The 26,447-nt window shown below is 46.2% G+C and overlaps 1 protein-coding gene across 1 annotated transcript in view; it reads right to left on the bottom strand.

Moving 5' to 3' along the window:
* The window catches only part of DERL1 (derlin 1), a 75,895-nt gene that overhangs the window by 25,977 nt on the left and 23,471 nt on the right, over positions 1-26,447 (bottom strand). Inside the window, exon 8 of the mRNA XM_054692002.1 lies at positions 4,560-4,629. Coding sequence (XP_054547977.1) covers positions 4,560-4,629 — 70 coding nt within the window. The remainder of the gene's footprint in view (positions 1-4,559; positions 4,630-26,447) is intronic.

Below are 26,447 nucleotides of genomic sequence, written 5' to 3'. Positions count from 1 at the left end.
GAATCCTCACACACACACACACACCCCGCACCTCTGGCCTACACCCCAGCTCTTGTATGCATAAATAAATTTTAAAATAAAATTAAAGAGCGCACATGTGGAGGTGGGGCCCTGCATGAGATCTCTGACAGAGAGAAGTACATGAGAGGCCCGCCTTTCACCTGGGTCTTCACAAATAGGTTATAAAATATGGCAGAGGGAGAGCCTGGGGTGACAGTGACACCTCCAGGCCAGGCCAGTGCCCTCCTCTGCTCGCCTATAACCTGAGGTAAGTCTCCTCCCCTCTCAGGCTGCTGTAACCAGGACACCGCTATTTCTCTGAGAAAGCTGGCTTTTCATGGCTCTGTCCAGGTGAGGTGTAGAGTCTCTCACGGGTAACACTAAGCTGAGCTGGTGGCTTTCAAACGTGAGAGCTGGTTCACGCATCTGACTCGGCAGGTCTGGGTGGGACTGCAGACTGTCCATTGCTACCAGGTTTCAGGGGAAGCTGACAATGCTGGGCTAGCCTTCCCCTCCCCTATACTCTAACCTGTACTTTTCTTATTTGGAAAAAAAAGGTCTCTGCCTACCTACTGCCTTCCCTTTGGAGCTCCGGGCGCTGCATCTCCCACAGAAGACAGACCTCACCTCCTCTTGCTGTCCCGTCCTTCCAGCTCACTCGAGCAGAGAGCACACCAGGCTCCAGCTTCTCCCTGGGCAGGCAGCTGCCTCCCCTCCTGCTTTTACCACCCTTGCAGTTCTGCTTGCTGCTCTCAAGCAATTTAAATAGATTCTTCAAGCAAGACAGCAGGAGACACTATTAAATTCCTGGAGAAGCCAAAGGGAAAACCTAGCCAGAACTGTATGTCTTTGGATTTTAATTTCAGCACAAAGAAAAGGCCTTGATAATTGGTTACAATGCAAATACACGGAGAAGACAGTTGTGCTCTTTTAACTACCCAGCAAAATATGTCAAGCTATCTTTTCTACACTGGGCATGATTTAAAACATGGCAGAAACTAGGAAAGAGCTTCTTTTTTTTTTTTTTTTTTTGTGGTTAATCACATTTTATTTTATTTTTTTTAAATAATAAATTTTATTTTTATATTCCCCCATACAACTGCACATGCCCCATTCTGACCCCAATCCCTCCCCTCCCGGCCCCCACCCCCCAAAAAGTGTCTCTGGTTCATAGTTTTTTGTTGATTTTGATTTTCACTTTCTTATAGTTATTCATTTTCCTGGTCCCTTATTTAAGTTTTCTAGATTCCTGCTATGAGTGAGACCATCCGGTATTTTTCTTTTTCTTTCTGGCTTATTTCGCTGAGCATGATCCCTTCCAGCGCCATCCATGTTGCTGCAAATTGCATGTGTTTATCTTTTTTGAATGCTGAGTAATATTCCATGGTGTATATGTACCACATCTTCTTGATCCAGTCATCTATTTTTGGGCATTTGGGCTGTTTCCAAAGCTTAGCTATTGTAAACAGTGCTGCTATAAACATAGGGGTGCAGGTGCTCTTTGGAATTGATGTTTCTGTGTCCTTTGGGTAAATACCTAGGAGTGGAATTGCTGGATCCTATGGAAGCTCTATGTTTAGTAGGTCCAGAAATCTCCACACAGCTCTCCATAGTGGTTGGACCAGTTTGCACTCCCACCAGCAGTGCAGGAGAGTTCCTTTTTCTCCACACCCTCGCCAACATTTGTTGTTGCTAGTTTTTTTAATATGTGCCATTCTCACTGGTGTAAGATGGTATCTCATGGTAGTTTTGATTTGCATTTCCCTGATGACAAGTGATGTTGAACATTTTTTCATATGCCTGTTGGCCATTTGCATTTCCTCTTCAGGGAAGTTTCTTTTTAGCTGGAAAGAGCTTCTTAAGGGGAGTAGATGGACAGGGTTCCTGGCGAGGTGGGGAGCAGGGGAGAGAAGTAACATCTGCTTTCGTCTGCCCTGTGCCTCAGCACTGCTGTCCTTCCCTCAATGCTCACTCACCCCTCCTTCCACTCAGATTTTGGGGGGCTGTTCATCACGCTGACCCGCCCACAGGGCATCTAATGGCACCCCAGGCTCCACTTACAGAGCTGGGTGCAGCATGATGAGAAGCCCTCAGGTGCTGGGAGGAAGTTTCCTTTTTCCATTCAGATGGCCAGGGTGATATTAACCTAGAGTCACCAGAAGAGAGAAGCCCAGAGGCCCTGCCAGAGAGAAGTCAGGCTGTGGGCAGAGAAAATGAGGGCAAAATTTCAAGAAAAGAGGCAGCAGAGCAATGACAGGAGAACAAGATAACGACGAGGACTAAGGAGCTAACAGTGGCCGTGGTGGTGGTGGTGACAACGAGGATATTATTTCAGTCCCTGAAGCCTTTCTAAAGCCGTTTCTAAAGCCAGCCCCCTCTCTTCTTAATTTTATAAAAGCTAATATATTTCTCTTTTTTTCATTAAGCTAAAAATCTTTTGAGTAGGGTTGCTATCACTAGAAACCCAAAGAGTTCTGCTAGGTTGATGCGATGAAGCAACATGAACCAAATGAAGCAATGTGCAAATGGCTACCAGCTACCATCTTGGATGCTCACCTCTACATCCTAGCTCCGCAGGAGTGCTCCCTGCATCAGCAGCATCAGCATCACTGGGTGCTTGCACCAAAGGCAGACTCTCCAGTCCCCACCCCAGACTGTTGAATCAGAATTGCAATTTGACCCCATCCCCAGGTGATTCACATATTCATTCAAATTTAGCAAACCCTTCTCTGAAGACCTTGAACAGATCCTCTCCGACCTCCTTCAGTACACAGGTTGGGGGAAGGGTATCTAATGCTACACTGCAGAGCCTGTTTTCAGAGTGTAGACCCTAACTAAGGCTTTGGGAGGGAGGGCAGCAGAGGCAGGAACAAGACAGAGGGTGCGGGCTTATGCTCACCAGGTGCGGGTACACTTGTCCTTCCAGGTCACCTGGTGTGCAGCCACTTTCCACCAATAGCTCTCAGAAATGACAGCTCTCACTGGCCTCATAATCCAGTCTGGAGAGAACCAAGAGGGATGTCAGTTCCCTCCTACTGATTCCTGAAAGCTCCCATCTGGAATGTCTCACAGCTGGATGTACTTAGAAACCTCAGCATTGCCCCTGAAGGGTAGATCAATAAAAATGTATTTAAAAGGACTTCTGAGCACATCCATGACATGGTGCAAGTTGAGCATCCTGTAGGATGTGGGTGGCATATTGCCCTTGGCCTCAATGCAGCCATCCATGACTCTGACACCTTCTCTGGGCACTAGGGCCCAAAGTGTTGCAGACTACCTCAGCTGGAGCCTTGCAGGGAAGAGATGGAATGCTTAACCTGGATAATTTGAGGGTAGTATATTAAGAGGACAAAATTGTGAGCAAAGTGTATGTAAACCAACAAGAAACCCAACCAGAAGGCGGAAGGGGATCTTAGCCCATCAGAATCTGCTTCTCAGCATAGAGAGTAAGAAGGTGAGTAAAAGGAGGGAAAGAGATGGTCCAGCACACAGATTCGTCTATGGGTTGGACCAAAGGTGCCAAGCATGCCACATACCCCACTCCACATCCATGACAGACAATAATCAAAGCGCCTTTGCCTTCCCAGGCTTGGACAAGTCTTCACAACACATATCACAGAGTTCTACCACACATCTATTATTTTTTGGACACGAGATAAATATCTAGTGGACACTATTGGTTATCTGGCTAATATCCACCAACACCACCCCCCATTCTTCCCTGCTACCAAAAAAAAAAAAAAGATATTGTTCATACCCCAAGTGAGAAATGCTATTTCCCAGTTTCTTTTGCTGCTAGGAATGGCTAATGAGACATCCACAGAAGACTACTGAATAGTGGGTGCCACTCTGCTTCCTCCCGTCTCTTTAACTATCACACATTGATGATGTTGAGGTGAAGGCACTGATGGCTCCACTGAGTTCTGGAACCAGAGCTGCTGCGAAGAAAAGTTTTCATATTTGTTGATATGTGAAAAAATAAACCTCTATTTGTGAACACACCCCTCACTGGATTTGTCTGATAACTTGCATTCAAACTTGTACTCCTATTTGACATAACCCTCTATGCCACCCTTAAGCTACATCAACTTGAATCCTTTGTCTCATGCATGCATTCATTTACCCCTGTGCCAACTGCTGGGCACAGAGATAAATTGGGTATAGACTGTTCCCTCTTCAAGAAAACTTGACCTATATTTTGAAGGCTGAGTATGAGTTTGCCAAATGAATAAATCAGAGGAAAGAGAAGAAGAAATGTAAGAGTATATACAATGTCAGGATGCTAGATAGCAGGAATCCAACAAGCAGTCCATAATGTGTAACAAAAGAAGAAACCATCTGTCTTGAACACCCAAATTTGAAAATCAGCCAAATCATCCTAATTCTAACCCACCCTTGAAAAAGAAAAAAAAAATAATTACTTGGAAAGAACCTGAAAAACAGCCAAAGCATTATGCTATTTGCTTGTATAATGGGAAATTAAAACGTGGTTTGGGACATCTTCAAACGAGTAAATATTATATAAAACAGATGTAAAGTGAAACAAAATATATATTTACCTCAGATTTGTTTCCTATAGCCAAGTTTGGGACAAAAACCTTGGGCCAATCAGAGTCTTTCCTTGGGATTCTAGAAATTAAAGCAGAGAAGAGAGATGAAGACAGAGAGAAAAGAAAGACAAAGAGAGAAGCAAAGAAAGAGAGAGAAGCCATGTGACACCATGTGAGTGTTTAGGTCCAATCCACTCTAAAGTTATGTCCGGCCCATCTTTTTCTGTTAGGTAAGCAAATTAAATTCCCCTCTTGCTTCAGTTCAAGTTATGTTTCTCTCACTTGGAAATGAAAAAGTTGTCACTAAAACCAATGCAATTATGGGGCCAGCACATGTCTGCAGAAATGATAACAACTGAAAATGCAAACTCAAATTTGATTACATTTTCAATACATGGGCTATATAATTCCACTTATATGAAATGTCCAGACAGAAAGTGGTTTGGGAGGCCAGGGGTGTGGGAGAGGGTGGGAGGAATAAGAGGTGAGGACTAAGGGGTGTGAGTTTCTTTGTGGAATAATGAAAATGTTCTCCCATTTATTGTAGCAGTTGTGTGAATATATTAAAAGGCAGTGATTATACACTGCAGTGGGTAGACCGTATGATTTATAAATTATATCTCAATAAAGCTGTTTAGATGATAGAAGGATGGATGATGAATGGACAGATAGATAAAAGCTAGAAATCAAATAGAAAAAGTTAAACCTTGAGTTATAAGGAAACTCGATTTAAGGAGCACAAACAAATCCCAAAACGTATGTGTTACCTTTTCCACCAGAACCTGCCCCTGCATTTCCTGTCTTGGTGAGTGGTGAGGGCAGGATTCAGTGGCCCAAGCCAGACATCTGGGGATCATTTTTCACACCACCATTCCATGATTCCACCATTCACCCGGGTTTCAACCCAACACCAAGATTCCCACTTCTAGTTCCCAGCTGTCTCTCTACATGACCACTCCACCCACTCCCAACTACTGCCATCATTCGGACCCTCGCCTGTTTCCTTACTCTGCCTCCTAACCGGCCTTCCTGCCCCACCTCACCCCAACCCACGTCATCTATCATCCAGACACAGCCTGAGCAACCTCCTCCGCTAGAAAAGTCTGACAGCTCCTCTCACTGACACTCGAGACCGTCAGGCTCCTGACCCCCGGCAAGTCACTTTGATCCTCAGTTTTCTGGATCCCTTCTTTGATCCTCAGTTTTCTCAGCTGAAAAATGAGGTGGCTTAGACCAGATGACTGCTCACTCCAAGTCTGAGATTCAGTGATTACAGCAACCTCGGCCATCCTCCTAAACTCCCAAAGCCAGCCCTCGACCCAAGGCCCTGGGGGGAGTTTTTTGAGACGCAGTGAGCTAAACAAAGCTTTAGGGCAACAGCTCTAAAACTTCTGAGCAAAGATTGGCAGCAAGCTCCCCAGGGAACTTTGAAGAAGCATATGTGCCCATAAACAGCTTTTAATTAAAGAGCAGTGAACAGTAGCATGGAAAACTAAAACGTAGGCTGTACGGGAATATTTCTCCAAACCCAGAACACATCACACTGCATCTCTCCTCAGCCAAGCGACACTCACAGTGCCATTGGCTAGAGAAGCAGAGAACCTGGGTTTAGGGTCATTTAACCAGATGCCTAGAAAGAGAGCACAAGTCTGCCAGACACGGCCTCTGCCCTGCAGTGGTGAAGTGACCTCCCAGGCGCCAGCCGGGCAGCCAGGCTGAGGACTGGGCTGTCCTCAGCATGAATTTCTCTCTCGGGGCTTTTTAAAGTCATGTGTTTTCCAGTCTTCTGGTGCTTTGTGTGGTGCTTCTGACCCCCTTGAGGAGCTGATCATGACTGATTGCCTAAGAACGGTGGGCAGGGTCTCCAAGAAGGAAAGAGTCCAAGGCAGAAGGAAAGAGTGAAGATGTGGGTCCTCTGCGTTGGGAAATTGCAGCATTTTCCACCTCAGAGCAGTGAAGTTTAGACTTCAGAGATTTCTTCAAGGATTCAGGAATCTGCCCAAAGTCATACCACTAGTCGACATCAGAGCTGGGATTTGAACCCAGATTTCTCTGAGGCCAAAGCCCCTGCTTTGAACAGCAAAGCCCCAGCCCTCATCCAGCAGGCAAGGCCACTACAAAACTGCAAACATGGTGTGCACATGTGCACATTCAAATGGACTGATGTGTGAGTACCCCCTGAGGGCTCTATCCCCCCAAGGATTCCTCCAGCCACTCGCAAGCCTCCTATAGGCTAGAAATCTGCCTATATGTTTGCGGTCATGGAAGGCTGGCTGGGAATGGTAGACACAGGCTGGGAGGAGCCTTTCAAGGAGGAAAATCAAAGCAGATTCTAAACATCTTGGGTATCAAATGATTTTAATGATCAACTCCTGTTCCCTGGAAAGAATGAAAGGCATTTAACATTTGAAAGGGATTTGCAATCCACATCATGACCTATAAAACTTCCATTTATTTGTTTATTCCAAATGCCTCCTTAAACCAATCTTTCTTTTTTCTTCTCCCCGTTTGATGGAAGTTGCAAAGAGTTATGGAGGACCCAGAGTCTCTCTGGCCAGCCATTCACACAGTGTTTATAATTATCTATTCACATAACTGCTCCTCTTTCATTAGGCTGTACAACGCCTGGGGCAAGCATCTTATCTCGCTCATCTTTATATCCCGCAATGCCTACTACAGCAAGTCTCTTGATCAATATTGTGGAAAGGGAAAAGGAGCAAGGCAATGAAGGAAGGAACGAAAGGAGCCACATACTAGAAGATAAAGAAAACAAGGATCCGATCTAGGACATAAATTTAAGGTTTTCCTTTTATAACAACTAAGTGTCATTCATGATTTTTTTTTTTAAGATTTATTTATTTATTTATTTACACAAGCAGTGGGTACAGTCAGAAGCGCGGGTTGGGAGGGTGAGAGAATTCACTAGAGCCAGAGCGGGGAGCAGAGCAGGCAGAGGGACCGAGGTACACTGCTGAGGGGAGCAGCGGGCGGCAGGAGAGGTCTGCGCGCCATGTGGGACCCTCTCCCGGTGGCCGGGGATCGAACCGGTGCTGCAGAGCTTCGCAGCCCAGTGCTCAACCTCTGCGCCACCGGGGAGGCCCCCATTCATGATTTTGATTGGATTCTACATTGAACAGACAAACTCTACAAACATTAGGAGAAAATGGAGATGGATGGATGTCAGGTGATATTAGGAAATTTATTTTTAACCATGAGGTATATTAAAGATATTGGTGCTAAGAAAATCCTTATTGTAGAAAGATGCATGACGGAGAGGTGAAGTATTTTGACATACATGTAAAATTTGCATTTTGTCCCAGTGGGTATGTCATTTTTTTGTTGACTTGCCACTAGATTGCGTAACTGTATACTTTGGCGAGTGCAGCTTCACCCCTCCCTGTGCTAACACACCACACTCACCTCCCACCAGAGTGCCCGTGTCAACGCCCTCTCACCTCCACTGCCTTCCTCTTCCCCAAACTCCCTCTAGTAACCCAGTATGTTGTCACAGAGTCTAAGAATAGAACTTACTTTAAAATGTTTAAAATACTTCTGGGAAAAATGTATGGCAAGTTAACAATTACTAAATCTAGGTAATGGGTGCACAGATGCTTACTATACACCACATTTCTCTTCACTTGAAATTTTTCATGCTATAAAAGGCAGTTTTCTAACATCCTCACAGCACAAATACCAACGTGTGAGACTCTCGCTGCTACAGCACTGCCTCACGTCCGGTCTGGGTTCCAGTTTCACCAGTTGTAATACAGCCCTTTGTTTCCAGAATCCAGGCCTGAGTGGCATTTTGCCATTGCTTGTCACGCTTCTTAGCTTTCTCTTGATCTGGGACAGTTACTCAGTCTTCCCTTGTCTTCTGCAACACTGACCTCCCCAAGAGGAAGGCTCACGGTTGTGTCGCCTTGTCTGATGGCGTCCTCGTGGCCTGGCCTCCAGAACCACAGGACTCTGCGGGAGGATACTTCCAGTGCCCTGGCCTGCTCCGCTCACATGGGAGGCACCGGGTATCTGTCTGCCCTACTTGCGTTGGTTTCGATATTAATCACTTGGTAAAGGCAGAATGTGCCAGGCTCCTCTCCTGTTACCTTTTTTCTTTTTATACATTCTCAGCCATCTTGGGCAGACACTTTGAGACTCTGTATTTTTCCCTGTTCTCCAGCAACATTTCACCCAATGGTTTTGGCAGCCGCTGGTGACTCCTGCCTGACCAATGAAAACATGGATGGCTTCAAAATGGTGATTTTGTAACTCTGTCTCTCCTTCTATGTTTATTATTTATTCCACGACACAAAAAAGAGTTTGCCCATCTCCCCCTACCATGTATTTATTTGCTAGCATCAGTGCAGACTCAAAGACATGTGTTTTAAATATAAATATTTCCATGGGGGTTAGGTGTGTTCCACATTTCAGAATTTTTAAGTCCTGTTGCCAATTTCTTCTGTCTCTGACATCATGTGTGACATCGGAAGGACCCAAAAGAAATGAATCATCTTTACTCTTTCCTCCAGCATCCTCTCTTGATTCACTCCTTCATTCATTTATTCAAAGAACTCTTACAGAGCATGAACTAGGGAGCTGAGTTCTGGAGCCCCCAAACTGAATCCAACCATGGCCTTGATAGTGAGGAAGACAAGTTTATGAGTAGCTGCATCCCCAACGAATGAGGGGCTCTCGGAGCCCTGCCCAGAAGAAGGGATATTGAAGGATGAATAGGAGTCCTCAGTAACGGTGGGGAAATGGGCCTTGCAGATGTGTTTGGAATCAGTGAGGACTCAATGGGTCTGAATTTTGGGGGTTCTTGGAGGGCCAGGTTCAATATGAAGGTAGCAAAACAGAACATTTCTTATAAAAGTGGTATGGCCTGGATCTGGACCTTTTTTCCATGCCATTTCAGTGGATATTTAAATGAGTCATTTCCAGTGTTGGACCATGATTCATTTTACCTATTTGTTTTATGGACAGACATGCAGGTTGTTCTAATTTTTTGTGACTACAATCTTTGTTCATTCCTCTTCGCCCATTTCTCTGATTATTTCCTGAGGCATAAGTGGAGGAGAGGCCTTTGGCACCCAAAGTCAAAGGCAAACAGGAAAGATTCGAGGCCTGAGTGGAGGACAGAGGCTTAGACTGTCCACTGTGTTTCCTTGTCCGTGACTCACCCCCACAGCAGAAGAGCATCTCAGGGGTGGACCAGAGAAAGCAGGTGGAAACCATAATATTGCCAGTGTAGATGGCAGTGTGCCCCAGGTGGGCACACCGACATTTTCTAGACATAAAAGTTAGAGCCTAGACAGACAGATATACTATCCCAAGATGCCAGAGAGGAGAGATACGAAGAATGGACGGGCAGACATGCAGCTCTGCCTTAGAGACAGGTAAGGAGGCAAAGCCTCGCATGGGATCTGAACTGTGCGGGAAAACACTGGTGTCCAGGCCAGGTGATCCACATCCTGTGGTTTGGGACCAGCCCCTGAATTTTTCTGAGTCTCGGTTGACTTGAGCGTAGAACGGGAAGCTAACGGCTGCATCATGGAGTTCTGTGAGGAGGCCTCAGATAATCACAGGCAGGAAGTGCTAACCAGTACTGGGTGGTCAGAAGCCTCACTGGAAATTCTCACCTCAGCTCCCAGCAGAAGAGGGACTTCTCAGACATATGTGGGCAGGGTTAAGGGACAAGTCAGGAGTGTGGAGGCCCCCAGAGACTAGCAACAGCGAGCAGCAACTACCACCTCTAGGCTAGAGCCACAAGAGGAGGGAAGAGTATCCCCAGAAGCCAGCGATCGCTGGTGGCCTGGAATAGGGCCCACTGCACTGGAGTCCTGTTGTAGCTACTCCTGGTGGCACAACCAAAGGCAGAAATTGAGGAAGAAAGGGTGGGTTCTCTCTCTCGCCTGCTCCCCCAATCTCCTGCCATTGTCTCCCATGTCTGCCAAGGCCAAGCCAATGTGACCAGAGGCCACTGACAAAGGACCCACTCAGATAGCTTCTATTTGGAACAACACAGCATCAGAGATGGTAACTGCCTGCGCCAGCACACAGAGCAGAAAGCAGTGATTCTGCAAGTTCAAGGGCGAGGACCATCACTAGGGGTGGTCCGGGCTGGGGAAGGCGAGTCTTCAAATGGATTCAAGTGGATTCCAGCCAGGAATCCAGGTAAACAAGCCACTGATTTAGAGACATCAAAATGCAAAGTGGTGAGGGCCTCCCTAGTGGTGCGTGTGGTTAAGCACCACACTATGAAGCAATTCGCAGCCTCTATAGCACAAGTTTAATCCCCAGCTGGCCAGGGAGCAACCCACATGGCGAGGCAGACCTCTCCTGTCTCGCCCGCTGCTCCCCGCAGCAGTGTGTTTCAGTCAGTCTGCCCGTTCTGTTCCCCACTCTGTCTCTGGTGAATCCTCTTACCCACCCCACCCCACCCCCATCTCTGGTCTGTACCCTGGCTCTTGTATGCATAAATAAATAAACCTTAAAAAAAAAAAATAAACACAAAATGCAAGGTGGTGGGTTTCATCTAGCCAGACCTCTCCCATCCCCTTGTCTTAGAGAAGAAGAGCAAGTAGCTCTGCATGAATAACTGATGTGCCTAAGGTCATCTTCTAGTTAGTTATACATCCAGGACCAGAAGTGAAATATTAGGGCTCCAGAACCTACTTTTTCTTTGTTTTCACTACAAACAGTATTATTGCAGCCATACATCAAAGTTGTCTTTGGTGCCTTGGTACATCCATCAATACGCTTAAAGTTGCTAAACCATAAAAGGCTAATTGTCCCTCATAAATTTAGTCCAACATAAACCATGAGAAACCAGTGTCACCGCCTCTTTTATAGGCTGAAGCAAGTAGGAGGTTCAAGCAGTCTTCAGATCTCAAGGAATAATGAAGAACACATTGTCCTCCGAATTCAAATTAGCAGCCCAAATCCAAGCTAAAGCTTGGTGGGGATGAATTGAAGCTGATTCTCCTTTAGGGCGGTAGTGAGTGGTTGTCGACGTCATTCCTAAAGCAAGGTTTTTGATTTATTGAACACCTACTATGAGCTCAGCGTGCACTATTTGCTGGAGATGATGAGATAAACTAGATAAAATTCTTTCCTGGATGGTAATGTGGGCATTGTCCATAAGGTGGGACTATAATGTTTTCCCATTACGCTCTACAATCCTCAGATCCCAATCCCCTGGTCTCAGCCTCCCTATTCCCTAGACCCATCTAGGGCAAACGACTTGCTGACCTCCCGCCTTAGCAGGATGCAATTTCATGCCACATCCCCCAGCACCTGTGTTTACAGACAATATGCAGGTGTGTGCCCTGGGAGCTGAACCCGCGGAGGAAGAAGAGCAGGGAAGATTACCTAGAAGTCCTTTGGTGAAGGTTTACTCATGAGCTACTTTCCAAAGAGCTCTTATATTTCTTTTCTTAGAAACTTGATCTACGCATCCACAGCGCCAAAGCCCTTCATTTGCTGTTCAGTCATTGAGGGCTTGCTTTGTGTCAAGCACTGCAATCGCCAGGGAAACAAAACTAAATAAACACTGGCCCCTGTCCTGAAAGCACCCCACCAGTCTGTGCCCTCAGTAGATTGTGGGCCACCCCAGGGTCTTGTCCAGTGTGTCCTTGACTGCCCAGGACCTAGTCTGGGCCATAGAAGCGACTTCACTCACTTTTGTTGAGCTGGAGGAGCTCAGCCCAATGGGGGAGGCAGATAAGTCAACAACTACAGTTGTACATACAGCAGGAAAACTGAAGGAGAGTAGATTCAAAACGGGTCATGGCTGGCTTCCTGGAGGAGGCGCCACCTAAGCTGTAATCTGACACAAAAGAACAAATCTCCAGAAGACAGAGGTGGGAGGAGACAGGGCTTGGCAGAGTTGATACAAGCTTGGCTTTGTCTCTCTCATTGCCTTCTCTTCTACTTCACTTCTAGCTGCTAAACAGCCTTCAGTTGTTCTGCTCTCCTTGTCACTATCACCGGGGGCAGGTGGAAAATCATAACGGGCCTGCCTGCCTCCGCAAACCCTGAGGGGAGAGGATCCGATTCTGACAAGGAGCAGGGACCAGGGGTGAGAAAGGGTGGAGGAGGTCCTGGCTGGAAGGGCTTCCACTCTGGGGCATTCTCCCACTCGCTGGAGCACAGGACCGGGCCAGGCTCCACGGGGTCCCGGGGGCAGCCCCTCCTCTGCATGGCTCAGGTTAGCAACAGACAAAGGCACAGACAGCCTTGGCCCCAGAGCATCCTGTGCCTAGGACTTCAGAACAGGTGACACAGACACTCTTGGCACTGGGAGCTTATAAATCAGCCCGACCTGGGCCCAAGGCCAGCTGTCTCTCCTGAGACAGAGAACGTGCCCTCAAGCTGCCCAAGGTAAATCCAAACCCTTAGTGGCACTCACTTGCTCTCCAGCGTCTTCTATTCCCACTCCTCACTCTCGGTCTACACTCGCCCCAGCTCCCCACACTCCACTTCTCTGGCTCCAGCCCTGTGCCGTTGACCTGAGACTGTTTCCTCACCCCGCTCCTTTATCTGGTTAATCCCTGCCCCTGTTTCCCAGTCTGTTTAGAAATCTCTGCTTCTAGAAGTTTCCCATAACTCCATCTCCAGGTCCACAGGAGCTGCCTCTCCTTTCAGCGCCTCCACTCCATAGTTCAATGCACCTGTCACACATGTTGGTGTGCCCTGCACCCGACTGGGCTCCTTCAAAGTCCTCTTCACCTCTGGACTCCTGCACAGCCAGGCCCGATGGGTGTGCCAGGTCCAGCGAACAGGTGAGGTTCACGGAAACCACGGAGGGATGGGCTCCATCAAGGGATAAGAAAGCCCAGGCTGCTGCTCAGTTAAAGGGTCCTTCTAGGGAGCCAAGGAATCTTCCTCTGCATGGAAGTCGTCTCCCTTAGATCTGCAAAGGACTTTTTTGTCACCTTTCTGTTTAACTTTCCTTCCACCTTCGAGGAAGCTAAAGGCCAGAGAGCTGGCAGGTTGCTCGAGGTGTGCGCCGGCTGAGGGCAGAGAGAGGGCTGGGCCCTGGGCCTGTTCAACTCCAAGTCAGCACTGCTCGACAGCTCCTTCCTTCCCATGCCCTTGGCCTCTGAGGCTGAGCTCCTGGACAAATTGTTCATATCTGCTGTGAAATCGGACTGATGAAGGAATGGCACCACTGAGTATCAGTCCTTACAGTTGCAGCTCCCTGGCTGCACCAGGAACTGGGTGTGCCTGGGGGAGATGTGGCCCCCGCCCCAATGCCCCTTCTCCATGGCTACCCCCCCAGAACATGGATGTTGCTTGGGGTGGCTTCTCTTACAGGCTTGCTTCTATTCCAGTGGCTCCCCCTGGCAGATGTGATGGGAGAGACCGTGCGTATCCCCAAGTGTAAGCTCAACCTCTGGCGTTGCCTGGGTGGAAGCTGCCAGTCTGCGGTCTGGGCAAGCCGTGATGTGTCACCCACACCATGAAGGATGCCTAGGGTCTGCCTGACCCTCCACAGCGCTGTGTGAAAGCTCCGACTCTCCCCCAGCCCTGCACACCTATGTCTAACCACCCCCACCATGGCTCTCGGGGTACCCATGGGTTCAAGTCCACATCCATCAGGAAAACAGCCACGAGGTGACGACCACAGAGGATTCCTAGCAAGCACTGGTGTTTTGTAACCACCTCAGGCCGTGCAGGTTCATCTTGAGTTCTCACAGACGAAAAGATAATTTTGGAGACTTGGGTAAATTTTTACAGGCTTTTAAAGCAATCGGGGGACAGACCAGCTTTGTCTCTCGGTGTTTCTCTATCTCCTCCTTCTGTCCTCCTGTAGTCCCGCTGCACAGTGACGCCGGCCCAGGTGTCCATAATTACAGGGGTGCGTGCGAGACCTCAGGCGCTGGTCATGGGTCTAACGGCGGGAGGGCAGAAGAAGCCTGATTTTTAACTCATTTACCCTGCAGTTGGTGGGCTGGAGGTGCAGATGGAGGAAAGCAGTGCCGCACAGAGCCCAGGTACCCCAATGCAGCTGCCGTCTACTTGGCTTCTGATCTCACACAAGTGTCTTTTGTTTGCAAAAATTAACTCAAACTCAGCTGTCAAGGAGTCTGGAAAATGCAGTTTCTTGGTTTTGGTAGTAAAGAGTAAAGTATAAAAGTTCAGGTGTTGAGCCAAATATCAACAGTCAGTCTCTGTGCACTGCTAGTAGCACTAGCAATAAGGTGATATCCCCCAAAGGCGCTAGTTAGGGCCCCAAGCATACTTACTGAGCTGGCTGGCTAGCTTGCACCTTCTGTACTACCTCTGAGTATGTTTGCGGATCTCCTGCCTTCCCTTACATCTGGGGATACGCACGGTCTCTCCCATCAAGTCTGCCAGTGGGAGCCACTGGAACAGAAGCAAGCCTGTAAGAGAAGCCACCCCAAGCAACATCCATGTTCTGAGGGGTAGCCATGGAGAAGGGGCATTGGGGTAGGGGCCACATTTCCCCCAGGCACACCCAGTTTCTGGTGCAGCCAGGGAGATGCAACTGTTACGGCTGATACTCAATGGTGCCATTCCTTCATCAGTGCAATTTCACAGCAGAGTTATGAACAATTTGGCCAGGAGATCAGCCTCAAGCCTGATTCTCCAGCTTTCACAATGATCCTCTAATTTGCCCTAAAATCTATTTGAATAAACATTAAAATTAAAGTATAACATCCTTACCCAAAGTATACAGATCATGAGAACACAGCTCAAGAATTTTTTAAAGTGAACCATCATCCATAACAGTAACAATAACAACTTACCCCTGGTTAAATCTAATCACAAAATCTCTAAACCTAATAAAAACCTGACTTCTAATACCATAGATTCATTTTGCCAGTTTTTGAAGTTCATATAAATATCATATTCTTTTGCATCTGGTTTCTCTCACTCAGTTATCATGTTTTTGAGATTCACCCTTGTGGCTATCTATGGCAGTGCTTAGTTCCTGTTCCTGGCTGCATAGTATTTCTGTGTGATAGTAAATCACAAGTGATCCATTCAGTTGTTTCTTAACATTGGGTAGCAGTTTCTAGTACAGGCTTATTTTAAATAAATCTGTTATTTCTTAGACATGTCCTTATCTGTATGGAAGGGTAGGTAGCCATGTGAGGACAGGCAGAACTGGGGTCAACTCAGATTTTTGTAGTTAAAAAAAGGCAACATTTTTTTGGAAAAACATTTTCTCAAACGGACTTTAAAGCAAGTAGGGTCATTGCTATTGGTAGGATTTAGTGTGACTCCCTAGGCCCAGAGCATGACCTGTAATTAACACCACTTTGGGAGGCTGGTGTTAAGTGATAATGCTGCTGCCTCACTGCCATGGGGCAAGGCAGTGTGACTCAACCTCACTGTAACAAGAGCAACCTCACCAGGCTGTCATGAGCATCAAATTGAAAACTGATCTGAGGAAAGGGGAAGAAGGCAGGTGAATTAACAGCTGCTGTGGACAGCCTTGGTACCAAAACTTTCCCAAACATTAACTCACTGAGGTCTCACATCTCCTCATCTGATGAGGTGGGTTTCATCCTTTTCTTTATAAAGTTGAGGAAACTCTGATCCAACCCCTATGGAAAATAGTATAGAGGTTTCTCGAAGATTAAAAATAGATCTACCATGTGATCCAGCAATTCCTCTCCTATCTACCCAAAGATGCAAAAACACTAATTTGAAGAGCTAGATGCCATATTTGAGGTCAATGCAGCCATATTTATAACAACCAAGTTATGGAGCAACCTAAGTGCCCAAGGACAGATGAGTGGACTAAGATGTGATGTATGTACACAGGGAAATACTACCCAGCTATTAAGAAAAAAAAATAATGTACTCTTGACATTCATGACAACATGGTTAAAACTGGAGAGGACTGTGCTAAGTGAAATGAGTCAGAAAAGACAAATACTTGATATTTCACTCATATGTGAAATATAGAGAAACAAAGCAACAGAATGGGCAAAACTAAGCCAAAACAAACCTTAGAATTCTGACTGCAGCACTGAGGCAACCAGAATGGGAGGGTGGGGACTGGAAAGCAGTGGGAGGAGGAGGCCCAATGGCTATGGAGAGGACTACGGTGCTCTGGCGGAGGGTGTGGTGTGGTGACATACATTTGGAGAGGGGTGACCCTGAGGGTGTACAACCCTCAGATTATATACAATGTTGTAAACCAATGGTACGTCACCCCCACCCCACACTGGTCCCTCACAGATGGAAATGTCGCTATGAGGCGCATGGTGCACTGCCTGATTTGATCCCCTAGATAACCTTCCAAGGTGGGAGCCAGCTTATTTCCTTATAGCATGCTGGGTGTGTCCTGATGGTGTGACTCAGAAGCCCCAGAGGAAAGCCAACCCCCAGCTCCTGCCCATCCATTCATCCTGCAGTGTGGACATTCTGGTCTCCAGTCACTCAGGCCAGACCCATCTGCAACTCTCCCAACTGTCTTTGTTCCTCAGGCGCTGAAGCCAGACCTGAATCTCCAACACACACGCACACGCACACCACGCGGACCACAGGCCCTTCATGTCCCGACACTGCCCCAGCACCCCACCCCCCCGACTGCTTTCAAGAAAGCTATTGTCAAATCACACTCTCAAAATGCTAAAAGACTGCATTTTTATTTTTCAAGGGCCCGTTCCTAATCACAAGAGGCCACTTAGCCTGAGTGAGGCCCAGTAACGTTGATTAATGATTATGCATTTCTCAAGAGAGTGGGGCCAGCTCAGCGCTGTCTCTTGCCTCACACCAGCAGAGGTGTCCATTAATGAGGGGCGGGTGCTGGAGCTGTGACCTGTGACCTTTAGCAGGAGTGCTCCACAACCCTTAGGTTCCACTTGCTTTGCTCAGTCCCCTCTTCGGCAGGTCCTGTGCCCGGCGTTTGGGTGCTTCCTGCCCCATTTCAGCGCCTGACTCTCCCTTCCCATCACCAGCCATGTGGATGTGAATATTAATAAGACCCAGCACTCCTCCAGATATTTTATCTTCATGATTTTTAAGGGCTTTCTTTAATTCTCTTTCTCTGTATGACAAACACAAAAATTATTCAGGCATGAGGTGGTCCCAGCTGCCCCCATCTCTAAAGGAAATTTTATATTTGCAAATTCAGCTTCTGCCCCACCTCCCACCCCCACATCACCCCCACCTTCTGAGTTCTCTTGGTCCCAGGTTTAGGGGACGCGGGATGGGGAGAAAGAGTTAAAGTGAGGACATCAAAGGAAAGGGCAGAGAAAAGTCGAGATTTGAAACTTTGGGTTCCTGAAGCAATGGAGGGGGACAGAGGGGAGAGGGAGTCAGGGTTCAGGCACAGCCCCAGGTGTGAGGGACAAAATGGAATAAACAAAAAGAAGATGCCAAGAAGCACTGTGGGGAGGAAACCAACAGACCACACCCCTGGGGAGTGTGTGTTGGTACAACCACCTCAGAAAACTGGTAGTTTCGATGTCTGTGAGTGTGCTCTGACTTAGCAATTCTCACTTCTAGGAATTTGGTTTAGTGGAAGCCTGTCCAACGGCTGTGTGTCCATAGGATGTGCACTAGAAAGTTCACAGCAGCCCAGTCCTGGCATCCTGAATCTACCCAGATGCCCATCAACCGTGAGCTGGATAAATAAATCATGGTGTATTCACACCACCGAATACTCTAGCAACAAGAATGAGAGCTGCACTTATACATAGCCCCAGGAATGACTCACAAGTGCAATGCTAAATAAAAGAAACCTGACACAAAACATCCAGTGTGATTCCATTTGTAGAGTAGGCAAAATCAGGCAAAAGCGGATCTGCGTGGTCACAAACCAGGAGAGTGCCCCAAGCAGGACTTGGCGATGGGCAGAGGGTTCAAGAGGGTTTCTGGGGAGCTGCTGCGGCTGAATTCCCATCAGGGTGCTAATTATTCATGTGTGTTCAAATGGGTGCGATTCTCTGAATGTTCAGTACACAGTAAAAAAAAAATTTTAAAGGGCTTGCCGCTCCACGTGCTGCTGGTGTGCAAGCAATCTTGCTACTGTGGAGAGCTTGCTGCCCGTCTCCTCCACGAGTCTCAGAGCCACTGTGGAAAGAGCAGCACAGTTGGCCATCCGGGTCACCCAGTCCCACCCAGGCTGCACAGCAAAGGAAACCAAGACTGTTTATGTGTGCACTGTATGTAATGAAACCACACAACTGAAAAAAAAAAATAAAAAACCAAACAGAGGCTAAGAAAGGAGCTTTTCTCTGTAGCAGTGGTCCAGAAATGAGGACAACTTAGAAAAATCATTTTTTTTTTCACACCAGTGAGAATGGCACATATTTAAAAAACTAGCAACAACAAATGTTGGTGAGGATGTGGAGAAAAAGGAGCTCTCCTGCACTGCTGGTGGGAGTGCAAACTGGTCCAACCACTATGGAGAGCTGTGTGGAGATTTCTGGACCTACTAAACATAGAGCTTCCCTATGATCCAGCAATTCCACTCCTAGGTATTTACCCAAAGGACACAGAAACATCAATTCCAAAGAACACCTGCACCCCTATGTTTATAGCAGCACTATTTACAATAGCTAAGCTTTGGAAACAGCCCAAATGCCCAAAAATAGATGACTGGATCAAGAAGATGTGGTCCATAGACACCATGGAGTATTACTCAGCATTCAAAAAAGATAAACACATGCAATTTGCAGCAACATGGATGGAGCTGGAAGGGATCATGCTCAGCGAAATAAGCCAGAAAGAAAAAGAAAAATACCGGATGGTCTCACTCATAGCAGGAATCTAGAAAACTTAAATAAGGGACCAGGAAAAAGAATAATTATAAGAAAGAAAAAATCAAACTCAACAAACGACTACGAACCAGAGACACACACTGGGTGTGTGTCGGGGGGGTGGTCAGGGAAAGGAGAGATTGGGGTCAAAATAAGGGGGTTGCAATTGTATGGGGAATATAAACATAAAATAAAATAAATAGAAAAATCATTTTTAACAAGAGAATATGAGGAAATCTCAAGGGATTTATAAAAAAAGGAGGGGGAAGCCAAAAAGGGGGACAGAATGGGGGGTAGACCGAAGACAGCACTAGCTGGGGAACTCCCCCACCCCCCACCATCTCCATTCCCAGTGTAGATCAGCTTCACTTCTGTCTTCTACATATTAAGATTTGAAATTTCATTAAAGCACAGTTCCATGTCTAAAAATCATTTGTAAATCTCTGACCTAAAACATCTTTTAGGTGGAACCCCTAGCCTAAAGAGTTTTTGAGGTTGTATAAGAAATATCCAAACCTCCATTTTTTTGTAATGTTTTGCCAGTCTTGGTGATAGGCAGGTAACAGGATGCAAGAGAATCCTGGTCATCAGCTTCTAAATTAGTTAAACCTCCCTCTCAGGAAGGAAAGCAGAGAGGCACCCAAGTTACCAAGTGGCTAATGGTCAACCTTTGCCTGTCTTGGCCAGAGTTTGATTGACTCACTTGAAGGATGAAATGTGATTATCAATACTCATGATAGGCAAGAGATAAGAGTTGAAAGAGTTCCAAGTGCGAGAGGCATAAAAGAGTACATTTTGAAAGATGGATACAATAAAGAAGATCTGGTAGATATATAATATGGAATACTACTCGGTCATAAAAAAGATGAAATCTTGCCATCTGCATCAACATGGATGGACATTGAGAGGATTGTTCTCAGTGAAATAAGTCAAAAGGAAAAACTCAAATATTGTGTGATATCACCCATTTGTGGAAAAGAAAGAAAAAAAGCAAATGAACAAACAACTATAAAACTAGCCCCTAGATTCTGACAATACAACAGTGGTTACCAGAAGGGAAGTGGGAGAGAATGGATAGAGGGGGCTGATTAGTTGGTGATAGGTCGTGACTGGACACAGATATGGTTAAATGTATACTGTTGATGAGGTGAGGAAATGTATTCTCGGAATCTACATGGTGAATACATTAATGTCACCTTAATTAAAATGGGGTGGGGTGCAGCACCAAGCATTTGAAGAATTGAGAGAAAACAGTTGGGAAGTTATTATAAAATCTTGAAGCCAGAAATCCAAAATCAAGTTGTCAATACACTTCCTCCAAAGCCTCCAGGGGAGATTCCATCCCTTGTTCTTCCAACTTTTGGTGACTTCAGACATTCCTTGGCTTGTGGCCACATCATTCCAGTCTCTGCCTCTGTCTTCAAGTCACCTTCTCTACGTATCTGTGTCTTCTCTGTGTGACTCTTTGAGGACACTTGTTGTTGGATTCAGAGTCTGCCTAGATAATCCAAGATGATCCCCTAATCGCAAGAACCCCACTTATATCTGCAAAGAGCCTTTTTCCAAATTAGGTCATATTCAGAAGTTCTGAGAATTAGCACATGGACATACATTTTTTGGTTACCATTCAACTGATACTATTGGGGTTACCTGTCAAAGTCTTGGGAAGTAGGCACATAATGAAATGATCATTTTTTTAGCCACAGATTCTTCTGCTTCCCTGATCCAGATCTTGCTTTTATCTGGAGAATAAATGATGAACCTTTCTAGAATGGGTAGGCCTGATTAACGGCAAGGCTTTTATTTTGCTGAGTTTGGAGAGTCAGAACTAAATTAACAAAGACATTAGAGGGGACTGGAAAAGTCAAAAAGGGAGTAGAGAGAAAGGCAGGGAGCAAGTTGATAGCTAAAGAGAATTTAGGGTATGAAATGGACTCATTTCTTCAACAAATATTTATCTCCAGAAGCCTGTGCAAGCCAAGCTTTGTGCCAAGTTCCGGAGATAAAATAGTGAACCTAACAGACATGATTTCTGCTCTCGAGAGCAGAGTGTGGGAGTCACTTTTCCCATGTTCAATGTCAACCATTTCCAAAAAAAAAATCTTTAGCAAAATGTACACTGCTTGTTAAAGGTCCGTAGAGGAGCATGAGGGAGACGAGAGGAAATACTGTCTTGTTCCTGGGTTGGAACGAAGCAAAGACAGCCCCTCACAGAGGGCCCCATGTGCTCTCCAGGTACTAGGGGCCAGCAGGGGGTTTGCAGGCACATCTCCTCCCACCTTCTTGAGAAGCGAGAGTACTTTGATTTCCTTTTGGAAAACACCAGATGTTACCCCTGAATTCCTAGCGATGGGAGAAGCATAAGGTCCAAACCAGGCCAGTAAGACCAGGGAGCTGAATCCTAAAAAGAGCTACAAGCCCAGAATAAAGCGTGGAACTGATTAGCCCACCAAAAGTGGTAAGACCAGCTCCTGCTCCCTGGACCACTGGAACCCCCTTATTCAGGTTTCTCAGCAGACTGTGGAGTCTGTGAGATAGTCTATATCCTTCCAATAAATCCTCTTCTGCTGAGGTCAAACAGAGCCCTTTTGGGGTGCCTGCAATTGAGAACCCTAACTGATGGGAGTGATGAGAAAAAGTCTCTATCCTCCCTCTCCAGGTCTGGGTACCTCCAGGGAGTGAGGAACAGACACATCTCACATCTTAAGAGCCAGGTTCACCCTCTTCTATATCAGGACAGTTTCAATCAAAATCCACAGTGTCCCGTAAGCTAATCATCCACAAGGACACTCTCTGTTTCACCACCACCCAATAGCAAAAGGCCAACACACTGACAGGGAGAAAAGGCTCAAGTTCACATGGGTCGGGTTAAGGCATCAAACAACGAGCTTAGTAAACTTTCACTCTGTGATCCTCAAGCCTTGCTCCTAAATTAAATGTCACACTCCCTATGGGTCACTACACCCCAAAGACACAGCAGGAGTTTTTCCTTTCTAAAGGCACATGTATTTGCACAAATCACAGGGGAATTCCTCAGAGAAGAGCAAGCTGAATTTCTACTCTTCAATCAATCCTTCCAAATGTTCCTGCCTTCCAACTGTCCCGAGTCTCCTCTTAGCCACATCACCCCAGCTACTACCTCCCATGAGCAGATCCTTACATACCGTGGACAGAAGCTACTTTCTACTTTGCTGCTTTTAAAACATATCCTGGGCCTCCCCTGGTGGCACAGCAGTTGAGAGCGGGGCTGCAAAGCTGCCTGCAGCCTCTGCAGCGCCAGTTCGATCCCCGGCCGCCGGCGAGGGTCCCACATGGCGCGCAGACCTCTCCTGCCACCCGCTGCTCCCCTCAGCAGTGTATTTCATCTGTCTGCCTGTTGTTTCCTGCTCTGGCTCTGGTGAATTCTCTCACCCTCCCGCACTTCTGACTGTACCCAGTGCTTGTATAAATAAATAAATAAATCATCAAAAATAAATAAATAAAACATATCCTAATTTTGAATCCAATCTTCCCAATGTCTCCAATCTCTTCTAATATATCCTCTTCCAGGAGACTATAAATCCTGGATATATACCAAAAAAATCATTTTTTATTTTTAATGACTGTCTTTAGTTTATATATATATATTTTTTTTTCTCATATCATTAACTTTTGGACAGTATTTGGGTTCTCCCCTCAGATATAGCCCCCAGAGTTCTCCCATCACCACAGTACCCGTGATCCATCACAGTCCCTTGTGCTCTTCCCTCTCTTTTGACCTCTTCTCCCTCCCCGGCTGTGTGCCTCAGATCTGCAGTCAGCTTGCAAGTTTTGTCTCAAAAAGATCTTTTAAGGTTCCTGAGAGACCAGACCATTGGTTCTCTCCTGAATCAGGCAAATTCCTACCCAACCAAGAACCAGTTCAAATTTCAGCTGATGACCCAACATGTCATCCCCTGTGTCGCAGGCTCTGAGCTTCATATAGGAAGCCACACTCATGAAGCTGACAGACCAGAGAGAGACATTAACCAAATGATGACAGGTGTCACGAGGGTCACACAGCAGAGCTCAGGGTGCCAGTGGGCTTCTGGGAAGACACACGCATCTACACAAGCCTCTCCATGAAATGATGTTTGACAGGAAGATGGTGACCGAGCAGGCACCAGGAATCAGAGGCACACTGTCTCACTGGGACTCAGGAAAAGATAGTGTTCTGTAAGTTCAGGTTCTTGGATTTAGCATTCATATTGCATATTTCCACAGAATACATTTACAAATAGTGGCAAGGTTTCCAGCACCCAATTATTTATGTGCGGCACCAGCAATACCTATAGAAAACATTTTAATCAGCCTTACAGGAAACTTGCATCCCATCCCAATGTCCAGCAGAAATCCCTGTCAGGAGCCCCCTCTTTCTCATTAAGTCCCAGCAATTCTCTCCAATCTGACTCCCAACCCCCAGCAGCATTACCTGGCTTCAGGCCAACCTTATACCTACACCTGACAGCACACCTGCACCAAGCAACCAACTCAACACTCTGGCATGTGGGCTACAGTCTCTTCTCTCCAGCCTTTACCCCCACGCTGCAGGCAGTTACTCTATAAAGGAAAATCTTTCGGTGGATCCCCATGGCCCCTCCGCTCCCCATCTCAGGGGGCATCTCCCAGAGATTTTACAAGACCTAACCCCAGTGATGTATCAAACTGTATCATAATTGGTACAATGTTTGCATGCAAAATTTGTATGTTTCCCTGCTGGACAAGTATTCCAGCACCTACCAGGGGCTGGGCTGCCTGCCCCCCCAGGGAGAACACACCCTGGAGACAGCGACTGGGTTCTATTTCCATTGCCTGGAACAACTCAATTAACACCTGTTGTATTGTGCACAAATATGTATTTTTGTCTTCCCAGGCCACAAGTCAATTCCCTAACATTCTTTAATGGCAAGAAAAGACCCTCATTTTTTGGCCACTTAATGTCGAAGTGACTTTCCGGGTTACAAGGCAATTCTCAGACATTTTTGTCTGCCTTCAGTCTGACAATAAGTGCCTTTTGCCAACTTATTGTCAAAGACTGGGTTTCAGTTTCCTCAACTGCAAAGCAGCAGAGTTGTTAACTCACAGGTGGGCTCAGGTCTTATCTTTGACACCTTCTAGCTACTTGAGCTTAAGTCACATAAGCTCTCTGGGTCTTAAGCCCCAAGCCCAGCTGAAATATCAAAATCACTGGGAAATTCATAATATGCAGAATGGGAATGATGTAAGTTGCCTTTTTTGTTTTTAAGTCTCAGGTGATTCTCATGTATAGCCAGATTGGGAAACCATAGATTGGATGCATAAATTAAATTATTCATAAAGTACTTGTCACATGAATGATCGAGTCAGGTGTGCTGCCGAAAATGCGATTCTACCTTAACGAACAGTTGCAAGAGTAATGGGAGCATACGAAAGGCATTCTAATCAGACACGTAAGGAATGGCATGACATGCTACCCCCCCAATTCCAATGGAAATCACCAGTCAACTCGGAAAGCAAACAAGCAAACTGCTAGGAGCACATCTCAGCCCAGCCCGCCAAAACACTGACAGTGATAGCCCAAACACTCAGTTTTGGTACTGTCAACTCTGCAAATGTCAAGGGACCTCAGAAAGAGTTGACAGTCAATGAAACAAGAGTGTTAGTGTTACTCAAAAGGTAGTTTAGAACACACTGTTGGCAATAGGCCATCCTTGGAATAAGCAGAATTTTTCCTTTCTATTTTTTTGCTATTTCCCTGGCACCAGCAGAGTGGGGCATAGCCCTGCACCTTCTCATCACACCTCCTTGTGAGGAAGAGGATCTGCCTAGGGCCTCAACATACAAACTTGGATTCACCCTTTCCAGAAGGAAAAACTTGGGAGTGTCAGGTCATCTCCCTTCCCATCTCTGTGAGTCCTTACATGGAAGGGGATTCAACTATTTCTGCAGGGCTCCAGACTCAGGCCCAAGAGCACAGCTCAGCACAAAGATCATACAGCAAGCTACACAGATTGGGGTTCCAAACTCCCCACACAGAGCCTAATTAAATGCCTAACCCAATGTTCTAAAGCCTCCTGGTTCATTAAAATTAAAACCCAGAAAGGATGCCAGCAATGAATCCTACAGATAGACTCTAATACATGAACAGCAGTAGGTACAAAAAGGCTTGCTGTGTTGCTGGCACAGCAGCAAATACCGGACACTCCTAAATGCCCACCAAGAGCTGTCTACTTCTACCAATAATGTGCTAAAAGTGGCAGCAGAGTAGGGGCAAGGAAACTTAGGACAAACCACCATCAAGTCACACATTTTAATTTAAAAACTGTATCGATAAGATGTACAAAAAGGGAATTTCTCCATACAAAATAAGGGTTGGTTTTTCATTTATGAAGAGAAATCCACTGTAGTGTTCTTGCCAAGTCATATCTCAAACAGCTTACTTAGCTAAAATTGTTCCAGAAAGACAGGTAACCCAGACAAGACTTAAAGTAACTATGAGCTTCCTAATCGCCGTGTGTAAAAGGATTTAATGAACACTTCGTCTTGAACTGAGAAATTCTAAGTACTTGTGATCTTTAGGTAAAACTATTGTCCCTGACAGTTGAGTTGCTAAGAGGGCACATGGGACTCTCGCTCCTTACCATGAGGAATCTTCTTACACGTTCCATGAGTTTCCATTCCTGGATGATGAGACAAGAACGATACCTTCCAAAATGTTGCAAGTCAGTAGCAGAACATACAAGGTTTAGATTCTCCCCACCTCATCTTACCATAGAAATCCAATGTGGAGAGGTACGCACAAGCTTTATTAAAGACAAGGAGCGGCACCCGAACACCCCCTTCCTGATACGAGGCACGTCTCTGTTTAAGGAGGGTGGGGGCCAGAGCAGTCAGACTGCTAGAGCACACTGTTTCCTGAAAAGAAGCTGGTCAGAATGTTCCAGATCCTTTTAGCTGACTCAAAGATGGCAGGCACTCAACAGTGCTCCCAGCAATCTGCTTTCAGAAGAAAAAACATAAAATAAGAAACTGTATGAAACACTGTAGCCTTCAAAAAAACTTTTATTTGGAGACAAGCCTCACTCTGATGGAAAAAGCCCACACACGGAAAAGGGGCTGTGGGCATTCAAGCTGGTCTGATGTACATTCACAACTC

This window comes from Talpa occidentalis, unplaced genomic scaffold (genome assembly GCF_014898055.3).
Source record: "Talpa occidentalis isolate TD23 unplaced genomic scaffold, MPIMG_talOcc4v2.1, whole genome shotgun sequence".
Lineage (NCBI taxonomy): Eukaryota > Metazoa > Chordata > Mammalia > Eulipotyphla > Talpidae > Talpa > Talpa occidentalis.
The sequence above is the reverse complement of the archived record's forward strand: the minus strand, read 5'-3'. Positions and strand labels throughout refer to the sequence as shown.